This window comes from Triturus cristatus, chromosome 2_2 (assembly GCF_964204655.1).
Source record: "Triturus cristatus chromosome 2_2, aTriCri1.1, whole genome shotgun sequence".
NCBI lineage: Eukaryota > Metazoa > Chordata > Amphibia > Caudata > Salamandridae > Triturus > Triturus cristatus.
The window spans coordinates 994644751-994669442 of record NC_140582.1 but is presented as its reverse complement, the minus strand read 5'-3'; the positions used below and the strand labels follow the sequence as shown (position 1 = coordinate 994669442).

At 44.4% G+C, this 24692-nt stretch overlaps 1 protein-coding gene across 1 annotated transcript in view; it reads left to right on the top strand.

The window, feature by feature from the left end:
- The window catches only part of LOC146863045 (proton channel OTOP1-like), a 344757-nt gene that overhangs the window by 145027 nt on the left and 175038 nt on the right, over positions 1 to 24692 (top strand). The window contains exon 3 of the mRNA XM_085643335.1: positions 9469 to 9605. Within this exon, the coding sequence (XP_085499461.1) occupies positions 9469 to 9605 (137 nt within the window). The remainder of the gene's footprint in view (positions 1 to 9468; positions 9606 to 24692) is intronic.

The window sequence follows — 24692 nt, the reverse complement described above, 5'->3', positions numbered from 1 at the left end:
ACCCAAAGTCCTGCACTTTAAATGACTGCACCTGCTGCACAAACTGGTAATACAACCCTGGAGACTGTGCCTTTCTTCAAGAAAGATTAAAGAGTGGACTTCCTGAAAGCTGCAATTTAACAGAAACCTCCTGCATTCTCTCCATCATGAGGTCCCCTCCTGGAGTTCTTCCAGTAGACTTTTAACAATTTGGCCAGGTGCATTGTAGGAACGGTGGCCCAAACATCTAGGAGATTCAAGATCTTTGGAGTGGTGAGTTGGACACTTTGAACCCACAAGGAGATCTTCAGGAAGCACCTCCTTAAGTTTGGAGAACTGTTGTGAAAAAGCCCCATTAGGTGACCGATCCGACGTCGAGAGGCAAGCCGACTACCTTTAAATGCAAACAGGCCAGGATTTCAGGTTTATCCCGTTGAAAGCTACGGAGCTCCAGTCATCCAGGATTTGACTGGGGCCTCGCAAACAGTCAAGCCGGACAACCCTCACTGAATTCATCCTGCTGTGGGGAAAAAGCTTCAGAAAAACTTCTAAGTGTGAAGGTAAAATTTAGACTGGGGCCTCCTGCTTATTGTATCTGACCATGGCTTTATCGTGGTGGGCCTCAAACTTTGTCTTTGTACCGGTCAAGCGCAACCAGATTTCCCAGAGCAACACTATAGGTTTTTAAGCACTATAAAGTGGTTAATATTTAAAAAATGATATCTCCAGTTCCCTACAGTGGATTTTTGTCATTTTCATGTTTAATTGTTCACGGAAATGTTTCCTATGTTTATAAATTGGTGTGGGATTTTTATTGCGTGTTGTGTCTTACTTATTTGGTGTATTGGTGCTTTTAAATGCTAATTTACTGACACCTTTACTGTACTGTGTTGATGGCCTTATTGCTAGTGGTAGGTGCATACTTACCCCTACCAATAACTCAATTCCCAACACGCATATTCTTAAGTGAAACATATCTGCTATGTGCCATAGCTCACAGAGGTTGTGCCTAGGTTCACCAGGCTTTCCAGATGAGATGTTTAAATTGTTGAAACTGGGCTTCTTACTTTACTGGATTTGTGGATTTATTACTCAGGTAGGTCTCACATCCTCCCCAAATAGTAGCCTATTTTCTTACACCGAAGTTTGATGTTTCTTATATCTTCAAACTCTGTCAATTGCCTCATTCACCCAGTGGTTTGTAATCACCATGGAACATGCTGTTGAGCTGTGGAGGCTCTGATGCCAACCGGGTTAGAGGAAAGAAAACCTCCCACTGCACTGTGTGTTGTCAGAATCAAATAAATGCTGCCATAATCTCAGGTGAAGGGAGGGCAGAAGATCATACTGCGCAAATCCTGCTTTTAGAGACAGACAAATTAGGGAGAAGGTCTTTTTCAAGACCAGTTTACCCAGATATAGGAAAGTTACACTGGCTGGGAGCTAAATGGATATTTAGGGTCAAGAAGAAACAGGATCAGTAAGGTGCAGGGACAGTGAGAAAAAACTAGACATGGAGGTATAACAACAGAGAGGCAGAAGTGTACGGAGAGACAGACCTGGTAATTGGAGACATGGGTATTCTAAAACACAGAAATTTGAAATGGAGGGAACGACACAGGGAGACAAGGACTCAGGAAGGCACAAACTCTGGAAGACACAGGCACTGGAATACAGGAGAAATGGTAAGTATGGGCCTTGGGAGGCACAGCTGCATGAAGACACACAAAGCCAAATATAGAGAACATTACAGACACTTTGGTTTTCACTACAAGTGGCCTGACTGGAAGATGATTATTTTAACCCCCTTTAAATTCCAATACCCTGCGATTGGAGTTTAAGTGGTACAATAATTATCGCCTGTTACAATTTGTGCCCTTTGAAATCGGGTATAACATGGATTTTAGTGCAGACCAAAAATCAGAATGTGCCGTATTCATGGGTTTTTTTCTCCTGATAAAATTCGACATGTTTCATCTGTCGAAATTTAACTGGGATAAATTGCCAGCACAAAACTAGTAATTCTAATTTCTGTGTAAACAGTAATTTGCATAGGGGTCGTAAAATAACTGGCCACTCTTAATGAGGACTTAGACGTAACTGACTATTGGACACTCAAGAAGACACGGTGTAATAAATTGGATTGTGAGTTGACTGTGGTGTGATCCCTGGTGAAGCAGTGGCAGTTCAGAGGCAGTTGTGGGCTGCGGGGGTGATGCGTCTCTGTGACGGGGTTTATCTATGCAACATCCACAAACTGAGAGACAAGGGAGTGAGCCTTTTCTAGCTCCCCTTACAAATGCACATAAACTCACCAAAAGAGAAGGACTGAAATATGCTGTAAAAGAAAACAGCAACTGGGCAACTAATCACTTTATCTATAGATACACTAGATGTGCTTACAAGGGAGTAAAAGTGTAAGTATTTAAGAGATATAGAAATTTTGGGGGAAATCATTCAATTTTTTAAGGCTGCCCTCACCCAGTATGTAGTGGCATGCTTCCTCATTGGGCCGCTGTCAATGCCCTGGTGCAACCCAACACACAGGACAGAGTGCTGATTTTTTTTTTAGAAAGAAGGGAAGAAACAAGAAAGAAAGAAACATTCTCCAAGTGAAGAATCCCTAATGCATAAAAAAATACAGATTAAAACTGCCTAAGAGGGTATTGTATGTATTCATTTGTTAATGGTCCCCCATGACAGGATTCAAAATTGAATATTGGGTGTACAGGAGGAGTTACAGGTCCTGTACCCTACCTGCTTGTACCGGCATGTTTCAGCCATTAACTGTTGCCCTAATGGGTCACTGGCCTTCCTCAGGGTATTGAACCCTCGTTGTTGTTTCAAGTGTTTAGAGTCAAATTTTGACCTACTTAGAAATGATTATTTGGGCCTTACTTGTTTCTTGTGGGTAACCACACTTGCCATTTGCATCCGAGTCACAATTGTATTTTTTTTAACCCAGGACCGAAGTGGGAACACCGCCCTGTAGTCACACAATCTTTAAGGGTCAGCGTCGTCGGAGGACACAGAGTGTCATGATTCAGAGATGCCAACACCTGAAGATTGTGTGATGACATATGACTCCTACGCTTTGTAGTTCTCTGTCTTATGTAACATTTCCCATATGCTGATTTACACACCTATGATTGGTTGTCTCTGTGTAGTGTGCTTGATGTAAAGTGCTCTGACACGCTACATTGATATGAGTGGCGCTACAAAACGAATTAAATGCATGTGAGAGAGAGTGGTTACAAACATTGCTGCATGGGGCACCACCAGCACTAAAGCCAGCCCTGCATTCACACATACAGTACAACAGGAAAACACCAAGATGAGCTGTGGACAGGGAATCCCAAGATGAGCTGTTTTAGGGAAACATTGACACACACACACACACTCACACACACACACACACTGCAAAAAACAACAAAATGATGGGTGGTATGTTTTAATATATCTCAGCTACTAGTAATTCTTGCCATATGCAAATCAAACTTCCAGGTCATCCCCTGATGGGAAAATTAGGCGTGAAACATATCGACCAAGTGAAGAGATCTAGGAATCATAAAACGCTCCTACCATCTGTTGTTCTTCCTGAAGCTCTTCTTGAACCACACCTTGAAAGGATTACTGGCCTGGCACTCCTGACAAGTAAACAATACCAAAAGATCTCCGGCTAGTTGCTCCCTTAAGGAGCCTGTTAGGCATTGATTTACCAGCCCAACGAGGAGCACAGCCCAATGATGATGCATGCCGCCAATGGTGGGTGAGGCTTGTGCTCCTAAAAGGAGCCTCTTTTTGATGATCTGTTGGGCCAGACCACAACTGTGGGCTTTGAAACCCCTTTTTTTCAACTGAACTGCACACGTTTTCTGTCTAGTATTGTTCATTTAGGGAGGATGTGTGCTAGGCAAGAACCTCTCCATGCCCCACTTTTTGTCGTTATTGGGAATTAAATGTAAGCAACCCTAACCTTTGTGTGCCTCATCATTCCAGCATGGGACCTATGTCCAAGCATACCCCTCACACTTCAGGCTTCTCACTTAGAAAAACAAAAAAGCGTGAAGAGCAGAATAATACATTTCAGTCATTATTATTTTGCTCACTATCCCACTAGAGATAGAAATCTGTAATGTGGTAATCAAACTTGGTACGACCATAATAGGAACAGTTCACAGAATGCTGCAAGGCCGGATTCCATCTAAATGGGAGCATAAGGAACCTGAGACAATTATCAGTCTTTTTGGGCAACAAAAGTGAAGTGCAGCATCAGTCCAAAGACACTGGGAGCACCAGACCCATATCTATCCATTATTTGTCTTAAGTTAAGTTGTGCAGGTTTGTAGAGTCCACTATCACCGGGGAGGTTTTCCTAGCGCTAATTAGGTGTGAGTCTAGATAAACCTAGGACCTAGTAGGGCTACTTGAAAAGCAAGGTCTACAGCTTCTTGCGTAATTCAAAAAGTGAGCAGAAGGCTTTAATGTATAGTGGCAGGTCGTTGTTCACTTCAGGAGTGATATAGGAGAAGGCTTGACTGCCAGATCTGGTTGCTCTTCTGTTGGATCTGGTTGCTCGACTGCCGGATCTTGTTTGCCATATGCATGGGAATGTATGAAAGTAGGACTCCACATGAGTGGAGATGCCTCCAAGTTTGTAAGGGATCGGGAAATATTTAGATTCATTCCAGCACCCGTAAATCCATATTCGGGCATTAAGATGTTATCACCCTTACAGTGACAAGATGACACTTTCTTCCACCCAAGGTTGATATGACATTGGCTCGCACAGTGGAAAAGGAAAACACATATCCCTGCTGAACAGAGAGGAAACAATAATAGTCTGGGAAAATATATACAGCACAGGGATAGGGTGCAAAATATCAAAGTGTGTTTCTGTGTTATCACCAACCAACCCCAGTGTCAAATACAGGAAAACTCTTGAGTTACAGAGAGAAACTCAAGAGCCATGTGATCCTCAATGCCTCAACTATCTTCGGTGCTAATTGACATATCAATGACAAAAGTAAAGTATACAAGGGGTTTCTCATGATAATTCTGGGTGTGGTAGATGAGAAGGATTTGTTCCCTACAGCAGTATCAATGTTGTAGGAGCAGTTGTCCTTGAGTTTCACAGGTCATTAGGTGTGTGTCATAGTCAGTCTTGCCAAAGACAGTAATACTCAAGCATCCACAGAAAAAGAATATTCTTTTGTAGAGTAGCAATTTTATGCAGAGATGTATTAATGCATTCCACGAGGCCTTAGAGTCTGGCTGTGTTTGCTGACAAAACTATTAATATTGTATCTACTTTCACATGTGTAAATTCCGGTCTCTCTATAGATGTACCTTTTCCCCATGTCTGCATTCTGATGTTGAGCCACATCTTGCTGTACACTGAGACAACTCAGTAGATGCTGGCCTGGGCTTGGATTTTAGGCATTCCAATAACAATACCAACGACTTCTATTCAGTTCAGTTGCAGAGCATGTTGTCAAGCCATCACCTAATACAGCAGGTTGTAGCAAGTTGGAACTCGATATGTATTATAATACAGCACCTGTGCAAGCAGCTGCTAGTTGGCTTGGCTTATGGAATGAGAAATCCAGGCATTCAGGGTAGATTTGTTATTTGATAGCTAATCCATGGCACGTGGTTGAACACCTGTGGAAATCCTTTGGTCACTAAATGAAACAACCCTTGGTATAGCCAATCTGAGTTAAAAAAAAAGGCAATTCTCTGTTATACATGAATGAATGAATGAATACACACTTATATAGCGCATGGCTACCCAAAGGCATCCCAGCGCTTTCTGTGACACCTTATCATTCACAACTGATCATGGCAAGAGAAAGGTCTTCAACTGCTTCCTGAACCTGAGATAGTCATGTTCAAGACGAATAAGGCCTGGAAGCTGGTTCCAGACCTTGGCGGCGTTGTTTGGAAACCCCCGGCCTCCCGTCCGTGACTGTTTAATCCTAGGGACTGCAAGAAGTTGTTTATTATTGGATCTAAGAGTTCTATTGGTGCGATATAATTGCACCATAGACTGGATTATAGGAGCGCCATTACCAACAATAGACTTATGGATAATACACATTGCCTTAAACCTGATTCTTTCCTGAACAGGAAGCCAATACAACCGACTGAGTGCTAACTTGGCAGAACAACATTTCGGGACATTCATTAAGAGGCGAGCCGCACAGTTCTGAACAGTCTGTAAGATCTTCGTAGTTCCTTGTGGCGCACCCAGGTAAACTGCATTCGCGTAGTCCAGCCGCGATAGAATAAGAGATTGGAGCAGCATACGCCTGGCTTCAAACGGAAGAAGAGGAAGAATCTTCCTTATCATTCTAAGAAGGACAAAACAGTTAGCAGCAACTTTACGTGCTTGCACTGTGAAGTTGAGGTTACAATCAAACCATACGCCCAAACTCTTAATTTGTTTCTTTGAGACAGGAAGGGGGTCAAGACAGATGGGCCACATAGGATCTAAATTCATGGGGGACGCATGGCCCAGAATCATAATTTCTGTCTTGGCACCGTTCAGTTTAAGAAAAGACAGATCCATCCACTCCGAAACCTTCTCAAGGCAGGAAGTTAAACCCGGACCCGCTTTGTCTTGCTGACTAAGGGACACCACCAACTGGGTGTCGTCAGCGTACTTAACAATGTGGATGCCCCAGGGGACTACCACCTCCGCAAGGGGCCTCATGTAGATATTAAACATGGTAGGACTAAGAGAGGACCCCTGGGGAACTCCACACAGCAGAGGGATCTGATTCGAAAGAACCTCCTCTTCGAAGACCGCAAATGATCCATCTGAAAGGGAGGACTGCAACCATTTAAGGGCAGTCCCTCCTACTCCCATCTCACTAAGTCTTTGGATCATGATTTGATGATTACCCGTATCAAAGGCTGCGCTGAGATCTAATAAAATGATCGCAGCGCAGCCTCCGTTGTCCAAGATTTTTCTAGACTCTTCGACTACGGCGAGGAGGGCGGTCTCCATGCCCTGATGGCGCCTGAAGCCGGTCTGGGTGGGATGGAGACAGTTATTTTCCTCCAAAAAGGCCACATGCTCCTGGAGGTATATAAGAATTCCTGAAAAAGTGAAAGTAGGAGAATAGCTTATATCAAACGAAAGACTCTCACAGTCAGATAAAGGACTCATGGTAGATCTACATCTATAAATACTTTTATATATAATGGCGATCCCCCCACCGCGACCACTAACACGATCTTGCCTAAGAATAGTGCAGTTAGAGGGAAGAGCCTGAACCACATCGACATCAGAATCCTTACTGGTTCAGGTTTCCATCAAAAAGAGGGCATCTGGGCTCCTCTCTTCCAAAAGTAAATGAATTTCACTAGAATGTTTAGGAAGGGACCGACAGTTAAGAAGTAACATTGATATAGACTTGCCTATGCCATCTTCCGTTGCCAAGGGGAGAGTAGTAAGAGAACGTCTAAATTCAAAGTTGCAGAAAGAACAAGGAATATTCCTCTCTTCCAGAGGCATGGTGTGTGCACACTTGTTCCTCATCTCCCCTTTCAACCTGAGGAGCTGCTCCCTATTATAGCAATGGTCTTCTAAGACGTATTGGTCAGGGGTTCTGGCCCCTAGCCCCGTCCCGGCGCGGAAGGACATAGACGGGCTTGCCTTTGGCGCGCCATTGGCACGCCCGCTGCACGCGTCCGCTGTGCAGCCGTGTCATCGGCTCAATTTGAAGCCGAGGATGCGGAAGTGCGCGACAGCGAGCAAAAAGAGCTAGAGCGCTGACCTGAGGGAGACCACAACGAAGGTTCCCTTAGTGTATTAGACACAGCTAAAAAAAGCCCCCTAGCAATCAGTGCAGTGCAAATAATAAAAATGCCCCTTTATTCAGAAAGAAATATTAAAACATTCACAGTAGCACAATAACATCTATTAGGAAAGCAGCCTCTCGTTTCTGACCAAAATCAGGGCGAGTGAAAAAGATGCCACAGCGCGGCCGCGTCATCGGCTCAATTTGAAGCCGAGGATGCGGAAGTGCGCGTCAGCGAGCAAAAAGAGCTAGAGCGCTGACCTGAGGGTTACCACAACGAAGGTTCCCTTAGCGTATTAGACACAGCTAAAAAAAGCCCCCCAGCAATCAGTGCAGTGCAAATAATAAAAATTCCCCTTTATTCAGAAAGAAATATTAAAACATTCACAGTAGCACAATAACATCTATTAGAAAAGCAGCCTCTCATTTCTGACCAAAATCAGGGCGAGTGAAAAAGATGCCACAGCGCGGCCGCGTCATCGGCTCAATTTGAAGCCGAGGATGCAGAAGTGCGCGTCAGCGAGCAAAAAGAGCTAGAGCGCTGACCTGAGGGAGACCACAACGAAGGTTCCCTTAGCGTATTAGACACAGCTAAAAAAAAGCCCCCCAGCAATCAGTGCAGTGCAAATAATAAAAATTCCCCTTTATTCAGAAAGAAATATTAAAACATTCACAGTAGCACAATAACATCTATTAGAAAAGCAGCCTCTTGTTTCTGACCAATATCAGGGCGGGTGAAAAAGATGCCACAGCGTGGCAGCGTCATATATGAGTTCTTGCTGTAGATTCCACTAACCTGCAATGAGCAGACATTTGATGATAGGTAGTTTGAAGAAGGCAAGTCTTAACTACAGTAGAAGGTGACAAACCTGCTGACACCTTTCCGGAGGATCATGTATTGTACCTTAGCGGAATTAGGAGTATCATTTGAAGATTTTTGTGTACCCAAGATCAGAAATGTTCAGTCACAAGTATGTGAAGCTGGACCACGACACAAGTACAGGCACCATGCTGCAAATGTATTGTGTTGAGCGGGGATGCATATCGGTGCAAGGAAGAGCCATCACTCTTCAACATTCATGGCTTTTTGACACTGCCCCTGATTTTTGAAAAATCGTAAATCTAAGGCAGCTCCAAAAACGTACGCCTCCCCAGTGGAGTCGTAAGGGAGGCACAAGGAGGAGAAATATCTTTATTTCTCCCTGTTTTTCATTTTTCTATGTGCTCTGCATTCTGCAGCACACATAGAAAGAGGAAAAAGCCTCTTGTGATTGTTTTTGTGAAGGAAGGTTTTCCTTCCTGCACAAAAACAATCATCCCCTCAATACAGGCACCCTTCCACCATGGTGCAAAGGCGCCTGCATTGGTGTACTGCAGCTCATTGTGCGCTGGGGCAGGGGAAAATAACAGGAATGTGTCATATCTCATAGATCCGGTGCATTCCTGCCCTTTTCTTTAGCCGTAGGGCAGTGCAGCTGCCTACGGCAAAAACACATAAATGAGGCCCTAATATTTCTTCAAGAGGAAACCATAAAAAAAATCTTTCAACTGTTTGTGATAATATCAGCATGAGTAGTCTTTGAGACTTTGAGATTTTCTGGGACCCACTCCCGTTTTAAATCAAAATTGGCTAGGTGTTTCCTACGGCTTTATCCTAAATATGTACATTTTATTTTCCTAGGTGGTATAGCATTGTTTGCAGGGATTGCTGTAATCCTGGATGCTTTGAAACTCGGATACTTCTTGGGTTATTCGGAATGTTTATCTGTGACCGAAGCTGTTTTTCCGGTTACACATGCTGTCCATACGCTGATACAGGTAATGTTTGGTTGTGGCTTCAACCATACCCTTCTTAATTTACATGTTCCTTGAAATCTAAATTACGAAGCTGCATTTTTCGTCCTCTAGTTGGTATGGTTAGTTGGTATGGTTAGTTGGTATGGTTTGAATGTTGTGTTGGAATATTTAAAGTTGTTGAAAAAAGAGGTTTCTATAAAGACATGTTATTAGTGACTACATGAATGCTAATGCTAAGAGATGGGACATGGAAGACCCCACTTGATAGAACAGTTCTTCCACGAATAACTACATCCACAGCATTCCCACAGTGACTTATGAAGGTACCAGCTAACTTGGTCAACATGCTGCACTTGATGCCATATAACTGATATTCTTGCATCTCCATCTGTTTACTGCTTCATTAAGTTATAGGATCCCATTTTCCAATCCACACACCTAACCATGTTCTCAGTCGCTTAGTATCATGTATAGCGGTGTCATACTTTTGTCTGCTTTAAAGATTGTTATGTACCAACAGCTGATTTTGATTGTAGAATTTGCGATATTGCATAATTTGGTCTCCCAAAATACCACAAAATTGCATAATAATTTGACAAAATTACACTTTTTTATTGGAATGTGTTTTGCTGCCATCTCGCATAACTTTTTGTTTTACCTGAGCACGCACCTCACGTAAAAAGTAACCCTGTGCGACGTTCGCAATCATTGCGAACAGCACCATGCACAGCGCAAGCTTACCTTTTCTGCCGCTCGAGTAGATTTTTACTCGAACGGCAGCTTTCTCAACGCGAACAGGCAGTTTCTCAACGCGAGCGGTGGCGAGCATACGCGACCACTCGCAATTAGAAACCTGACCTCCCGCGTTGAGAAATCTCGCCAGAAGGTTTATTTTCCACACTCGCACTCGCCAACTTTATGTTGGCGATCGCGGAAAAATCTTTCCAGGAGGTGGATTTTCCTTGCTCGCCAACTTGACGTTGGTGAAACACGGACGAGGAAAAATACTCCCCTACGCTGTGCGAAGCGGAGTTTTTGGGATCTCCGCAAGCTCCGCGTAGTGGAGTGCGGGAAACTCCGCAAACTCTGTGAGCGGAGCAGAGTTCACTGCCCAGGCTTAGTTCTTGTGAGATACTGGCAGGAGACTGTTCAAGGAGAAATGTTGCTCAAGCAATGTAAAATTATGAGAAATTTCATGAATTTCACATAGTATGGAATATGGAATTTCGTTGTTATAATTAAAATGTGCCCAGGCCTAAATTTGGAATATAGCAACAAACGTATGGAGAACAGTAATTCACTAGTATATGAAAAAAGCACAAGTGAAAACATGCTTATAAGCCCCAAGCACCAACTCCGGTTATCTGGTCACACTGGACTAGGACAGGCATAGAGTCAGCGTGATGTGATGGAGTGTGAGACGGACTCAGGGACCATGTTAGGCCCGCTGAGCAAAGTACCTTAAATCCGGGTTGAGAAGTATTGCAAGGTCCTGTTATGAAGATGTGTCACGAAGTAGTGGGTATGAGGAGCTGCAGGGCAGCAATGTGACCTCCTAACCTGAGAATGAGTCATGCAGTGGTGGGTCTGAGGAGCGACGGAACTTATTTCTGCACCGAGAATGCATCAAGCAGCGGTGGTTCCGAGGAGCTGTGGGGATGCGATCCAATGTCCTACGCAAGGATGCTTTGTGCAGCAGAATTTCTGAGGAGCTCTGGGGTCCTGCACTGGGAATGTGTCTTGCTGCGGAGGTTCCGATATGAGGCTAGGAGACGGCGCATCGCACTGTATTGTTTCTGCCCAAGAGACCACCGCTGGGTAGGCAGAGCACCTTCAGTCCCACTTCCAAAGTTCCAGGGCTGGCATGGCACTATTTGGGAGGCAAGACTCACAGCAGGCAAAGTCCAGGTGCTGGCTTCAATGTGGTTGGAGCCTTTTCTGTCCATGAGGCTCCGATCAGGAGGCCATCCAGCTAGCCCTTGGAGTCACTTTGGCGGTCCTAGGATCACGATACAGTTCCTGTTCTTCTCACTCCGGGAGCAGGGCAGAAGGGCAGCAGAATAGCAGCCCTTCTTGCAGAGCAGCACAACAGTTATTCTGAGTCTTCCACAGGTCCAAAGGTGTACTGAAGAATTGGGTCCGAAGGTCCAATATTTATCCCTCCTTGCCACTTTGAAGTAAATGGCATTTCTAGAGACTTTTACCTCTGAGGTACTTGGAATTTCCTGCCTCCCTGCTCAAGCCCTAGCTTGTCTAGGGTTAGAAAGGACTAGTGTCAACCCACTGTGGGTGTGCTCAGGCAGGGGCTTTGTGATGTGCAAGTTGACAGCTCCTACCCCTCATAAAGTCATAGATGGTCCATATTTCCCCTTTGTCTCACTGTCTGGGAGCAATACATAATTGCCAGCTATACCTAGTCTCGTGTCCAAGGATACATGCTGCAGACACCAAGTGCTAATTTTCTAAAAGTGGTATTTTCAGAATTGTGACTTACAATCTGACTTTACCCTCAAAAAGGGTTTAAAATCACAATTCTGTAGACACCGAACTCAATATTGAAAAGTAGGGCTTGAGGCGATTGATATGTAGAACCCATAAAGGGTTACTGGGGTTTTGAGGTCTACCAGGTAGGTGACATTCCACTTGCATTTCATCTCATAGGGACCAAATCATCATTCTTATATGGACCTGAGTTCTAAAGGCTCCATTACTCACACTTCCTAGTCATGCTGAAACTCGGCCAGAGTGGCGTCCTGATCATCGCGTAGCTTCATAAGTTCCTGGCTGGCTCCAGATTTTCTTTGACCTTCTTCCATAAGAGCTTCATCTGAGTGCAGAGGTACAGCATTTAGCTGACCACATCCTTCTTGCCTAGGGCTGTCTTGGGGTTCAGAATCCCAACAGTGTTGAAGCCCTCCCTTTCAAAATGGGGGCCCAACGGAGCCTTGTGCTGCACTCCTGACTTCCCACTGGCCTGGCAGTTGGTGCATGACCTCCAGAACCCATCTGCGGTCATCTTCATAAATGTGGGTGACAAGCCTGCCAAAGATCTTGCCCCAGATGACTTGCCAGGGCATCATCATGAGCCAGCTACAGTAGGAAGCCCTATAGCACTGCAGGACCACCAACACCCAGGTTGGATCAGGCTCAGGAGCTTTAGACTCACGGGATAGGAGACCATTCGCCCAGTAAATCAGGTGATCATCTTAAGTGGTGCAAGCTGCCTGTTACTCGGCCTGCCACAGTAGGCACTCCAGAATAGGACACTCCTTCTGCTCTCTGCTGAACTCCTCCCAGGTGGGTCCTCCTCCCTTCTGCCAATTCATCAGTTTAGGTAGGTTTCCCAGGGCATCAATGTCCTCTCCTGTAGGTCCCAGAGCAACTCCCTCAGGAATGGCCTCCCCTGGCAGTTTAAAACTGTATCCACAGGCTGCAATAGAAGGCCTAAGATGTGTAAAAGGCTACTTAGGTGGGAGGCACAATCAGTGCTGCATGCCCAATAGTTGCATTTAATTTACAGGCTGTGGGTACATGAAGCACCACTTTACTAGGGGATTGGAAGTAAATTCAAAAGGCCGATTGGATGTAAGCCATATTACCATGTTTAAAAGAGAGAGCACAAAAACTTTAGCACTGTTTAACAGTGGTAAAGTGCAAACTCCCAAGGCCAGCAAAAACAAAGTCAGCAAAAACAGGAGGCTTGAAGGCAAAAGGTTGGTAAAAAACCACGCCAGTGATGTCAGGTCCAGTAAGTATGCATGTATATGTTTCTGTTGTGGGTGCTTTTTCCTAAGATGGTTTTTGCTCTTCGTTCCCTCAGTATGCCACTCCATGTCTTTGCATAACTTTGTATATCTTGAGTACAATGCAGGTTGTTGTAGTCCCTACCGATTCCTACCTCGACCTGGGACTTTGCACATACATTATGTTTGAGAACAAAGTGAGCACGGTGTAATACCTTTGGAATGCATTTTTTTGTTGCGTGTGAATACAGTATTTTCTTTACATGTCTGGCACATATTCACAATCACCATCATTCCACAAGTTCTTGCGAATGAGGTAATTATGTGAAGTACATTGTCTCACCACACTCCTTTGGTGGTGAAAAACAATATTTTGCACGATAACCTGATAAGGTTTCACAGAATGGCCAATTATGTGTAATTCTGTCTAGTTTTCCCGGAATATCGCGGCTTTCATTTTTATTTGCATTTTTTGACACTTCATTGTCTTCTTAGTGAAAAAAAGTGCTTTTATTCTGTGCTTTGAATAATGAATGCACTACATTACACCAGACTGAATTAGCAGTCCAAGGTGCTAATAATATGTTTTATATTAAAGAGGAGGTTCCCTACTGCCTGACGGTGTTTATAAACTGAACTAAAAACACTGGAATCTCTTTACAGGGAATCCATCTTTGAAAATGTAATCTAAGATATTGAGGAATGTTTTGCTTATAGGGTTTTGCAAAATAAACTGGCGTAAAAAACTGAAAAGGGAAATCCATACGCCCTGATGGTGCTTGTCAGTAGAACTAATAACAGGAATCCGGATTGCAGGAAGTCCATGTTGGAAGAGGCCTTCTAAAATATTGAGAAAGTTTTACTTATAGTGTTTTGCACCAGGAACTGACAGCTTCCCGCAGAAATTTTGATTAAAGCGCAGTCTATAGGAAAAATATTGCCCTGAGGTGTTCATGCCAAAAGGTTTCAGGAGCCTATTAACATTAATACTAATCGCCAAGGGGCATATTTACAAGAGTCTTGAGCCACATTTGCACCACCCAAAGTGATTTATGAAGCCACGCAAAGCCACTTTGTGTGAGTCTGAGTGGCCTCACAAATCTGGAGTAGCTCAACACATTGCAAATCACTGTTACACTACTCTGCACTGGGTAGGCATTCCATGGGCATTGCATGGGTGTTCTCTTGCAACTCCCATGGTTTTTGACGCGTCTCCAGATTTACAATAACTTATAATCCTGGGGATGTGGCAAAACATTACGCCTCCCCAGGAGAGGTGCAAACACGAAAAGTGTCTTTATTTTTCTTCTTTCTATGTCTGCTGCATTTTCCAGCAGCCATAGAAAGAGGAAAATGGCTTTCAGGATTGTTTTTGTGCAGGAAGGTGCCTTTTCCTGCACAAAACGAATCCTGCCAACAACACAGGCACCCATGCACCATGGTGCAAGGGTGCCTGATTTAGCTCTAGGCTGCCAAAATGTTGCGATCTGCAGAGGAAAAGGCCAGGAAGTAGCAGTATTGGATAAATACGGCACATTCCTGCCCTTTCACTCTGGCGCTGCATCAGATTATCATGAACATGGCCTCAAGTCTACAGAAATGAGAATATGGATCTATAAATCCTCCTAATTTTTAGATAGAAGCAATTTCAGTCTTTTATTTATTGTTGGAATTTCCCCTGCGTGCCAGGCCTCACGCTGACAATAACCTAGTCTGAAGAACGGTGTTCTGTTTCACCAAGAAGAAACGCTGTCACTGTTCTTACCATGAAAAAATGTTGTTTCCTGTTATAGAAGTTTCTGTATAGAGCATCCTATGTCCTTGTTAATCTTCATTGTCTATGAGGGAGCTTTAGTTATAGAAACCCTGAATCCTATACTTTCTGACAAGGAACTTGTGAACATGCACCACATAATTATTTGCACGACATGCCAAAGTCACTGGAAATAGAGGAATACGTGGAAGGAGCATAGCCTGAACACACGTGGGAGGAGCATAGCCTGAACACTTTAAATTTCAATTTCAACCACTCAGCTTCAGTTCAGTGGCATATTAAGAATAGCTCTATAATAGTTTTGTGCAATGCAATTGACCTGTGATGTAGCTATGGAAATAGTGGATTATTCTAAGAGATCTCTCAAAAAAGCAACACATTGCCAGAAAAAGAGATCTTCTGAGCTACGATAGAAACCATAGTCATCTCTAATCTTAGATACACGCAACACCCTACTCAGCAGTCTCCTCAATACCACCCGAGAACTCTTGGAACGGATCCTACATGCAGCTGCATGGCACATCAAGGACCCCAATAAATTCAACCTCATCACCCCCATGTTAAAGACCTATGCTTGACTCCCCTTTTTACCCTCCGCAGCCCTAATCTTATTCAGGACAACTTGCATCACTTAAAAGACCTAAATAACAAGTTACTTGGCAAATAAACTGGCCGCTCTGTTGGCCAACGTCAGACCAGGACCCTAGACTAGAGAAAAAACTTTGCAAGATGGAAAAAACTGAAGGCAAGACTTCCCCATTCAGGCTCCCAGGATCTGGAACAGCATCTTTATCAACATTAGATGATCATCTAAAATTCTGAAAAAAGCGGAAGACACACCTCTTTAAAGAGTACTACCCCAGCCCAACAGTCAATCTTTTAAATTCCCCCTAAAAAGTTTTCTTTCCCCACAGAATACTGTGTCTATTTAGTGCTCCGTTGCTCTCAAGCTAGGATTAAACACTGCAAATACCAACACATTCATACATTCAATGAGGGTATTGTAAATTACTGCATCAACAACTATTTATAGTCATAGCAGCACGAGAAGACTGGGATCATTGTTATTCATTATGTGTAGGCTGTCATGTACATAGTGAATGGTGACAGTTTCTGTGATGAACACTGACCAAAAGCCTGACAGTTATGCAGGTCAATATGAGTAATGATTCGTTGTTCCATATTTAATTGATTAATATTTTTAGAAGCCTGGTATGGGTATCTGATCAACAGGTGCAGAGTTCATCTGCAACGTCTTGAAGGTTGAGGGGAACTGACTCCCTCCAAGGAAGATAATAACAATATATAAATTTTTTAAAACATGCTTAATGGTTTTCAGAAACAGATACACAAACAACAATGCACAAAGCATTGCAGTAATGCCCGGTCCCCCCCTGAGGAGTCCACCCCTACCCTGATGAGTGTCATATTACTCCATGCTCTGTTGATTGACAAAGTCTTGCACCAGAGCAGCAGGTTGAGGCAGGTCAGTCCCAAACATCCAAGACCCTGTCACCATGTCGCCACCACTGTACTCCATCCACCTGAGACCAGCCACAAGGTGCCGCTGCACCCCCTCCCTATTCTCCCATAAACTAACCCCCCACACTTTCTCAAACTCCCTTGGGCAGCCTCAACCCTCATACACTAGTTTCTCCCGCATACAGCAAACATCAATTGCCCGGTTCCAATAATGCACATTTGGGCTCACCACACTCTATCTTCCGATGGGAGGTAAAGGTGGAGGCTCCCCACATCCCCAACAACATCAACATGACCTGGCTTGCAATGGGCACCCCAATAGCTGTTTCCAGTCAAGTTTTCACCCCCTCCCAAAGCATACGGATCCTGGGGCATTCCCACAGTGTGTGCAAGAATGACCCCGCTGACCACAGGTCCACAGGAAAGCATAATTTGCTCCTCTGTTGATCCTGTGCAAGAGTACCCTAGTGTAGTATATCCTGCAGATAATTTTGAACTGAATAAGATGAAAACTCACCTGAGTTGCCACCTCCCAGGGAAACTGCATCACCTCCCACAAAGCGTCATCTTCCAGTTCCCCGACATTGTGCCCTTAAATGCATTAACTCCCCAGTGTGTTGTTCATGAGCTGCCTATAGGTAAGGGAGATTGCTTTGGTCAACATGTGGTCATCCAAAATCACCTCTCAAAGGGGTAATCCTCCATTGTATTCTCCTCTGGGGCTATTCTCGTCTGCAGGGCATGCCTCAGCTGATAATTTTACAAATGGCCTGCGCACTCGTCGATGCTGTGTGCTGAACATAGTCTGCGTATTTGATAATTGGAAACATTCAGAAAAACAAATAATGAACATTGTTTCATATATCAAAAAGAACACTCAAAGGTTACTGGTGTTCTCTGTGTTTTAATTCAGATTGATTGCCCAGCCAACACGAGTTTCCTCTGGGTAGTAACCCAAGGCTTCTTCAGGGCTGAAAGGATGTACAATAGGACATAATCAGACAAAATAAAATGCAATGCATTGTGAGTGCAGATGCTCGGCGACAGGTGACATGGTGCCAGAAAACCCTAGGTGATAAACCCTAAAGCACGACGATGCTCAAGACAAGTGAAAAAAACCCTGGTGACAAGGTGAGTGCCAATGATGTGAAAAGTTATCTAAAAGCATTATGTATCAGCGCATAAATACACGCAAGCAAACAATGTGCTGCTATTTGTGAGTAGGTGCAGCACAGTCAGAGACATGGTACATGACAATTGTGGGTACGCAGTGAATTCATCATTTATCAGGTGCAGACAAGTCAGAAAAAAATGGCGTCTTTGCAGTAATGACTAAGTTTTACATGGTCGTACACAAGTTTACGTCATTAATTGTAGTGCTGCTGTCAATAAACATGCAGCCACAATAGAGAGTGAAGTCACGGTAAGCAATACATTGCAAAGGTGGAGGGAGATGGGAAAGGTAGAAGAGGGTAATGGAAAAGAGGGGAGAAAGTGCAAGTGCAGAGCTACACTGTAATGTCATGCACGGTAGCTCATGGGATATGTGATCCTACCTTGAAGGCAAAATTCAGGGTGGTGCTTGATCTATGGAGACAATAAAGGACACGGTGTGAGTTGACAAAAGGTCAGACTGAGGGACTTGAAGGCTGCGCAAAACCGCTAGCAGGTGAGGAAAGGGAGGTGTCTCACCTCTCTGCCGGTTGTAATTCCGTCCCGGCTGGCCTGGGAATAGTACTAGCTGAAGATAAATGTGCTGGTCCAGAGATAAATGGACCCGTTGACAGGCCCGGAGGGGTGTCCCCAGGGACGAAAAACAAAAGGAAGTGTTTTAAAAGCAGGAGTGTGTTGAGAGCATGTAATAAACAGAGTGTCCTGTCTAAGGCGCGTTTGGGAGATAATTACCTCCTCGTGGAGTAGTGGCTCATACGGCGCTCGGGGTGATGAGTCTTGAGCCAAATTAAGGCTGGCATCTAAGACGTGGTCCTACAGGATAAAATTAAAACTCTTTAGGACCCGATGAGTGAGTGACAAGTCCATCTAGGACTGAGGGGAATGTTAAAGTTGAAACCTCACCTGATAAGATGTGTCGAAGCAGCGAGTGCGGTGCACGTTCTGGCGATTTGCGGAGATAACCAGAAGTGTGATTTCACTGTAGGGCTGCCTTTTTAAGCTGGATCAGCTGAAAAGGCTGCAACGCAAACGTAGGTTCAAGTGTGAACCGGGAAGTACGTGTTGTGAGCAGTGCTCGTGTGTATATCTGGCACGCCCAGTCCATAAAAAACGGTGAGAAGCATACTGGGAATCAGTATATTGATAGGTATTAAGCAAAGATGAGTGTACGCCGCATTCTAACTGGGACTCAGTGGACAAAGGTGAAAGGAATGTCTCTGCGTCTAAAGTGACAGTGTCTGAAGTGAGTAGAGGGAGGAGAGATAAAGGGATGAGGTATACAGAGTGGCATACTGGCAGTGTGAAGATAGCAACATTTCTTATGTCAATTTACATATTGCTGTGATATAATTATACCCCTGTTCCACTGCCAGGGGAACACAAGAGTTCACATGTATTTGCACAGTCATATTGAGAATTTCCTGTACAGGTCAGAGTATGTGTCCTAAACTCATATTACAAATTCAATTAACATATGATACATGGTCAAAACACACATGTTGCTATAGAGCAAACACCTTCAATGGTCACATCTTTGAGTTTTGAGTTCTCATCTATAGGTGTGGGGTACCAACCCAATTGGTGAGGGAACGATAATGTTAAGGCTGCATCTACTTTTCCACTCCAATAGTAACACAGCTAGGCAAAAGTGGTAACATGCTATGTCAACGCAGCACAGAAAATCAGTCTCTTAAGAACTACTGTAATTCGTAGTCTGTGTTGAGACCGAGCTCTACCGCCTTTAATCGCATTATCCACGTAGCTTCTGCGTGGCGCAGTTGGAGTTCCCCGTTCCCACCCCTGGGTTTGGGCTGGATTTGCTCTATTCCCAAGAACGAGAATTGTTTATAAGAGCCTTGGGCTTTGCAGCTCGTGGCATGAATTTCCATGAGGTATCTCACATTGCCCTGTTCCAATGCCCAGGTGTGGTCACTAATGCGTTCTTTCAGCATCCTAATTATGCTACCCACGTATTGCTTCTGGCATTCACACACAATTATATATATGACATAACGGGTCATACAATTGATGTTTTGTCTGATCTTTTATTCCTTCCCATCCAGGCCGTGGAACACATTGGTGTTGTGTGTAGCCCACCTGCATACTGCACAGCTTCCACATTTATGGAAGCCAAGAGTACGTTGGGTGAGCCAGTTACTCTCTTTGGTGATTATGGGGACAGTGGGACTGAGGATAGTTCTTGACGTTCTCCCTCTTCTATATGTGATCATGGGTCTGTGTGTGGTGAAGACATCTAGAGATTTGTCCGCTATTAGGATATTTCAATGCTTGTGCATACTCTTTGCTAGCACGTTTGTGAGTTTGTTGTGATTTGTTATGAGTCTGATTGGCTGTATCGCTGGCTTCCTAGTCTCTTTGTCCTTGAGTGTCTCTGCTCATGAGAGCTTTAAGATTCGTTGTTCTGCCTTGTCTAAGGAAGTTTGCTGGTAGTCTCTGGCTCTAAACCTTGTTTTCATGGAATGCAGGCAGGATATGAACTCATTCTCCTCACTGCAATCCTCCTCGCTCTCGTAAATTCCCCATAGGGGATAGCCCTGATTTGGTACGGGGGTGAGCGCTTGCTGCATGCAAGATAGCATTGCAGGCAGTTGGCTTGAAGTAGAGGTTTCTGTGTATTAGCCCATTGCAGACGTAAAGTTCTACATCTAGGAAGACTATTTGTGTTCTAATGTGATGGTGAGTGAACTTGATCCATAGTGTGTTGTCATTTAAGAACTCATAAAATTCAAGCAGTCTGGCTTTGGTCCCTGACCAGAGTAACAGGCAGTCGTCTATGTATCGGCCCCAGTATACGATATGTTGATTGAAGGGGTGGCCTTTCTCACTCCATATCCATTGTGCTTCAAAGAACCCCATGAAGAGGTTGACAAACGATGGTGAGAATTTTGAGCCCATCGCCACCCCTTGTACCATTGGCCCTCGAATATGAAGCAGTTGATATTTCGGATGAGCTCTGTCATGGATAAGAGCATTCTTGTATGCTGCTATTGGGTGGCTGGTCTTTTTCAGAGGTGGCAATCCATGGCTTGTATGCCAATTTGTGATTTGATGTTGGTATAGAGGGAGACGACATCTGGTGTCACTAAGATAATGTCATTCTGCCAAGTGAGATCCTCAAGTAGACTGAAGATGTGCTTGGTATCCCTAATGTATGCAGGAAGATGTTGTACCGTGGGGTGGAGGAACAAATCCACGTATTCTGCTAGTCTTTCTGAGGGGCATCCAATGCATGACACGATGGCAACCCCTTCAATCAACATATCGTATACTGGGGCCAATACATAGATCCTTTATTGTCTCCATAGATCGATCACCACCTTGCAATTTTGCCTTCAAGGTAGGATCACATATCCCATGTGCTACCATGCATGACATTACAGTGTAGCTCTGCACTTGCACTTTCTCCCCTCTTTTCCATTACCCTCATCTACCTTTCCCGTCTCCGTCCACCTTTGTAATTTATTGCTTACTGTGACTTCACTCTCTAATGTGGCTGCATGTTTATTGACAGCAGCGCAACAATTAATGATGTAAACTTGTGCACGACCATGTAAAACTCAGTCATTACTGCAATTCATCTCCCCTCCCTCTACTCACTTCAGACACTGCCACTTTAGATGCAGAGACATTCCTTTCACCTTTGTCCACTGAGTCCCAGTTAGAATGCGGCGTACACTCATCTTTGCTTAATACCTATCAATATACTGATTCCCAGTATGCGTCTCACCGTTTTTTATGGACTGGGCGTGCCAGATTTACACTCGAGCACTGCTCACAACACGTACTTCCCGGTTCACACTTGAACCTACGTTTGCGTTGCAGCCTTTTCAGCTGATCCAGCTTAAAAAGGCAGCCCTACAGTGAAATCACACTTCTGGTTATCTCCGCAAATCGCCAGAACGTGCACCGCACTTGCTGCTTCGACACATCTTATCAGGTGAGGTTTCAACTTTAACATTCCCCTCAGTCCTAGATGGACTTGTCACTCACTCATCGGGTCCTAAAGAGTTTTAATTTTATCCTGTAGGACCACGTCTTAGATTCCAGCCTTAATTTGGCTCAAGACTCATCACCCCGAGCGCCGTATGAGCCACTACTCCACGAGGAGGTAATTATCTCCCAAACGCGCCTTAGACAGGACACTCTGTTTATTACATGCTCTCAACACACTCCTGCTTTTAAAACACTTCCTTTTGTTTTTCGTCCCTGGGGACACCCCTCCGGTCCTGTCAACGGGTCCATTTATCTCTGGACCAGCACATTTATCTTCAGCTAGTACTATTCCCAGGCCAGCCGGGACGGAATTACAACCGGCAGAGAGGTGAGACACCTCCCTTTCCTCACCTGCTAGCGGTTTTGTGCAGCCTTCAAGTCCCTCAGTCTGACCTTTTGTCAACTCACACCGTGTCCTTTATTGTCTCCATAGATCAATCACCACCCTGAATTTTGCCTTCAAGGTAGGATCACATATCCCATGAGCTACCGTGCATGACATTACAGTGTAGCTCTGCACTTGCACTTTCTCCCCTCTTTTCCATTACCCTCTTCTACCTTTCCCATCTCCCTCCACCTCTGCAATGTATTGCTTACCGTGACTTCACTCTCTATTGTGGCTGCATGTTTATTGACAGCAGCACTACAATTAATGACGTAAACTTGTGTACGACCATGTAAAACTTAGTCATTACTGCAATTCATGGTGACACGCCATTTTCTTCTGACTTGTCTGCACCTGATCAATGCTGAATTCACTGCGTACCCACAATTGTCAAGTATCATGTCTCTGACTGTGCTGCACCTCACAAATAGCAGCACATTGTTTGCTTGCGTGTATTTATGCGCTGATACATAAAGTTTTTAGATACCTTTTCACATCATTGGCACTCACCTTGTCACCAGGGTTTTTTTCACTTGTCTTGAGAATCGTCGTGATTTAGGGTTTATCACCAAGGGTTTTCTCGCACCATGTCACTTCTCGCGGAGCATCTTTACTCACAATGCATTGCATTTTATTTTGTCTGATTATGTCCTATTGTACATCCTTTCAGACCTGAAGAAGTCTTGGGTTACTACCCAGACGAAACATGTGCTGGCTGGGCAATCGATCTGCATTAAAACGCAGAGGACCTTTGAGTGTTCTTTTTGATATATGATTCAATTTTCATTATTTGTTTTTCTGAATGTTTTGAATGATCAAATACGCAGACTCTGTTCTGCATACAACGTTGATGAGTGCACAGGCCATTTGTAAAATTTGTTGACCTTGTGTCTGTGGGTGGGGGTTCAGGGTTATCCATCTGCTTGTGGCACTGTCTCTAATTTTAAATTATTTCACACTTACGCACACATGAGCAGGCACCAACGCATGCCGCACATGCTCCAAACTTTCTGTGTGATAACCTCAGCTGATAATATTTTAAAAATTGTGTGGGTGCCATGTCATTTTCCTCTCTGAGATGGACAAACAGTTCTCTGCCATTGGCATCCCGCACGTCCTGTAACAATCTAGAGGCCGATGAGATTCCATTTTCTCGAACCCAACCTTAAGGGGGTTTTGCAAGTCAATCTATTTTCCCACCTCATTTCTTTCTGGAGGGTACCCCAAATAGCTCAAACTGTTTTGGTTACCACAGGGGCATTCAGGCTAATCCTGCCACCATAAAATACATGGAGCGAGACCTTAGCACCTAGGGCATCATGGTCATGCCTATAGGCCAGGTCTTCAAATGCTGCACCTGCCCACTAATTCAAGAGAATGACCAGAGCGAACTCATAATATTTGAGGATGTCCGGGAGGGCTATTCTGCCTTCATAAGTGGACCACTGAAGGGTGCAGAGTACCACATGTGGGGGCCCATTGAACCACAGCAGGGACTTCACACAACCATTAATTTGACAAAAGGGTGCCCCTGGTATCAGGTTGGGACTGTTCTGCAGGATGTATGTGAGTCTGGGAAGGGAGATCATCTTGAAGAGCACAGCTGTACCTATCAGTGAGAGTAGGAGCACCCTCCAATGGGCAACATCCACTTCCCATCTGCGCAACAGTATTGCTAAGCTATCCTCATAATGAGTAGGTCCTTCCACCGATATTCAGATACCCAAGCCCGAGAATTGGTCTTGCACCACCCTGAGGGGAATGGAGAGACCACCCGGACCACCCAGGTCCCCATCAGGAACATGAGGGATTTCTTCAAATAATACTAAATCCTGAATACCTCCAATAGATTGTAAAGATCTCGATGCCAGGGACACGCTACCACAATGCCACCAAACCAAGGACATCTCCGGCACTGCCAAGTATAAGAGAACATCACAGGCATAGAAATATATCCTGTCCTCTCACGTGTACCCCCCACCTTCAGCCCCATATTTGCACATCCATCCTAATTTTGTTCCACCAAAGCCTTTATTGCTAGGGCAAACAACATAGTTGAGAGGAGGCAGCTCTGTCTAGTACCTCAACTTATAGTTAACTCTTGGGAGAGTACTCCATTTACTTTTACCCTTGACTTCAGAGGCTTGTAAAGGAGACCAACCCATCACAAAAGTTTTGGTCCAAAGCCCATTTTTGTCATACTTTAAAAAAGGAATGGCCACTCCACCTAGTCTAGTGTTTTGTTCGCTTCTCACGACACAACCTCCAGTGGGAGCTCCACCCCCTGGATGGGCAATATTGTTATGCAGGTGGTGGAGATTTAGGATAACTAATCTATATGGCATAGAGCCATTCTGGTCCGTATGGACCAGTTCCAGCAGCCTTCCCCGTAGACAATTTGCCAGTGCTTTGGAGAGCTCCTTGAATTCAGAATGAAGCATCGATATCGGTCGGTACATGTCCCACTGATCCACTGGTTTCCTGGTCTGTGGGATTAATTCACCCTCTGATTTCTTACAAAACGTTCAGGTCCGGCA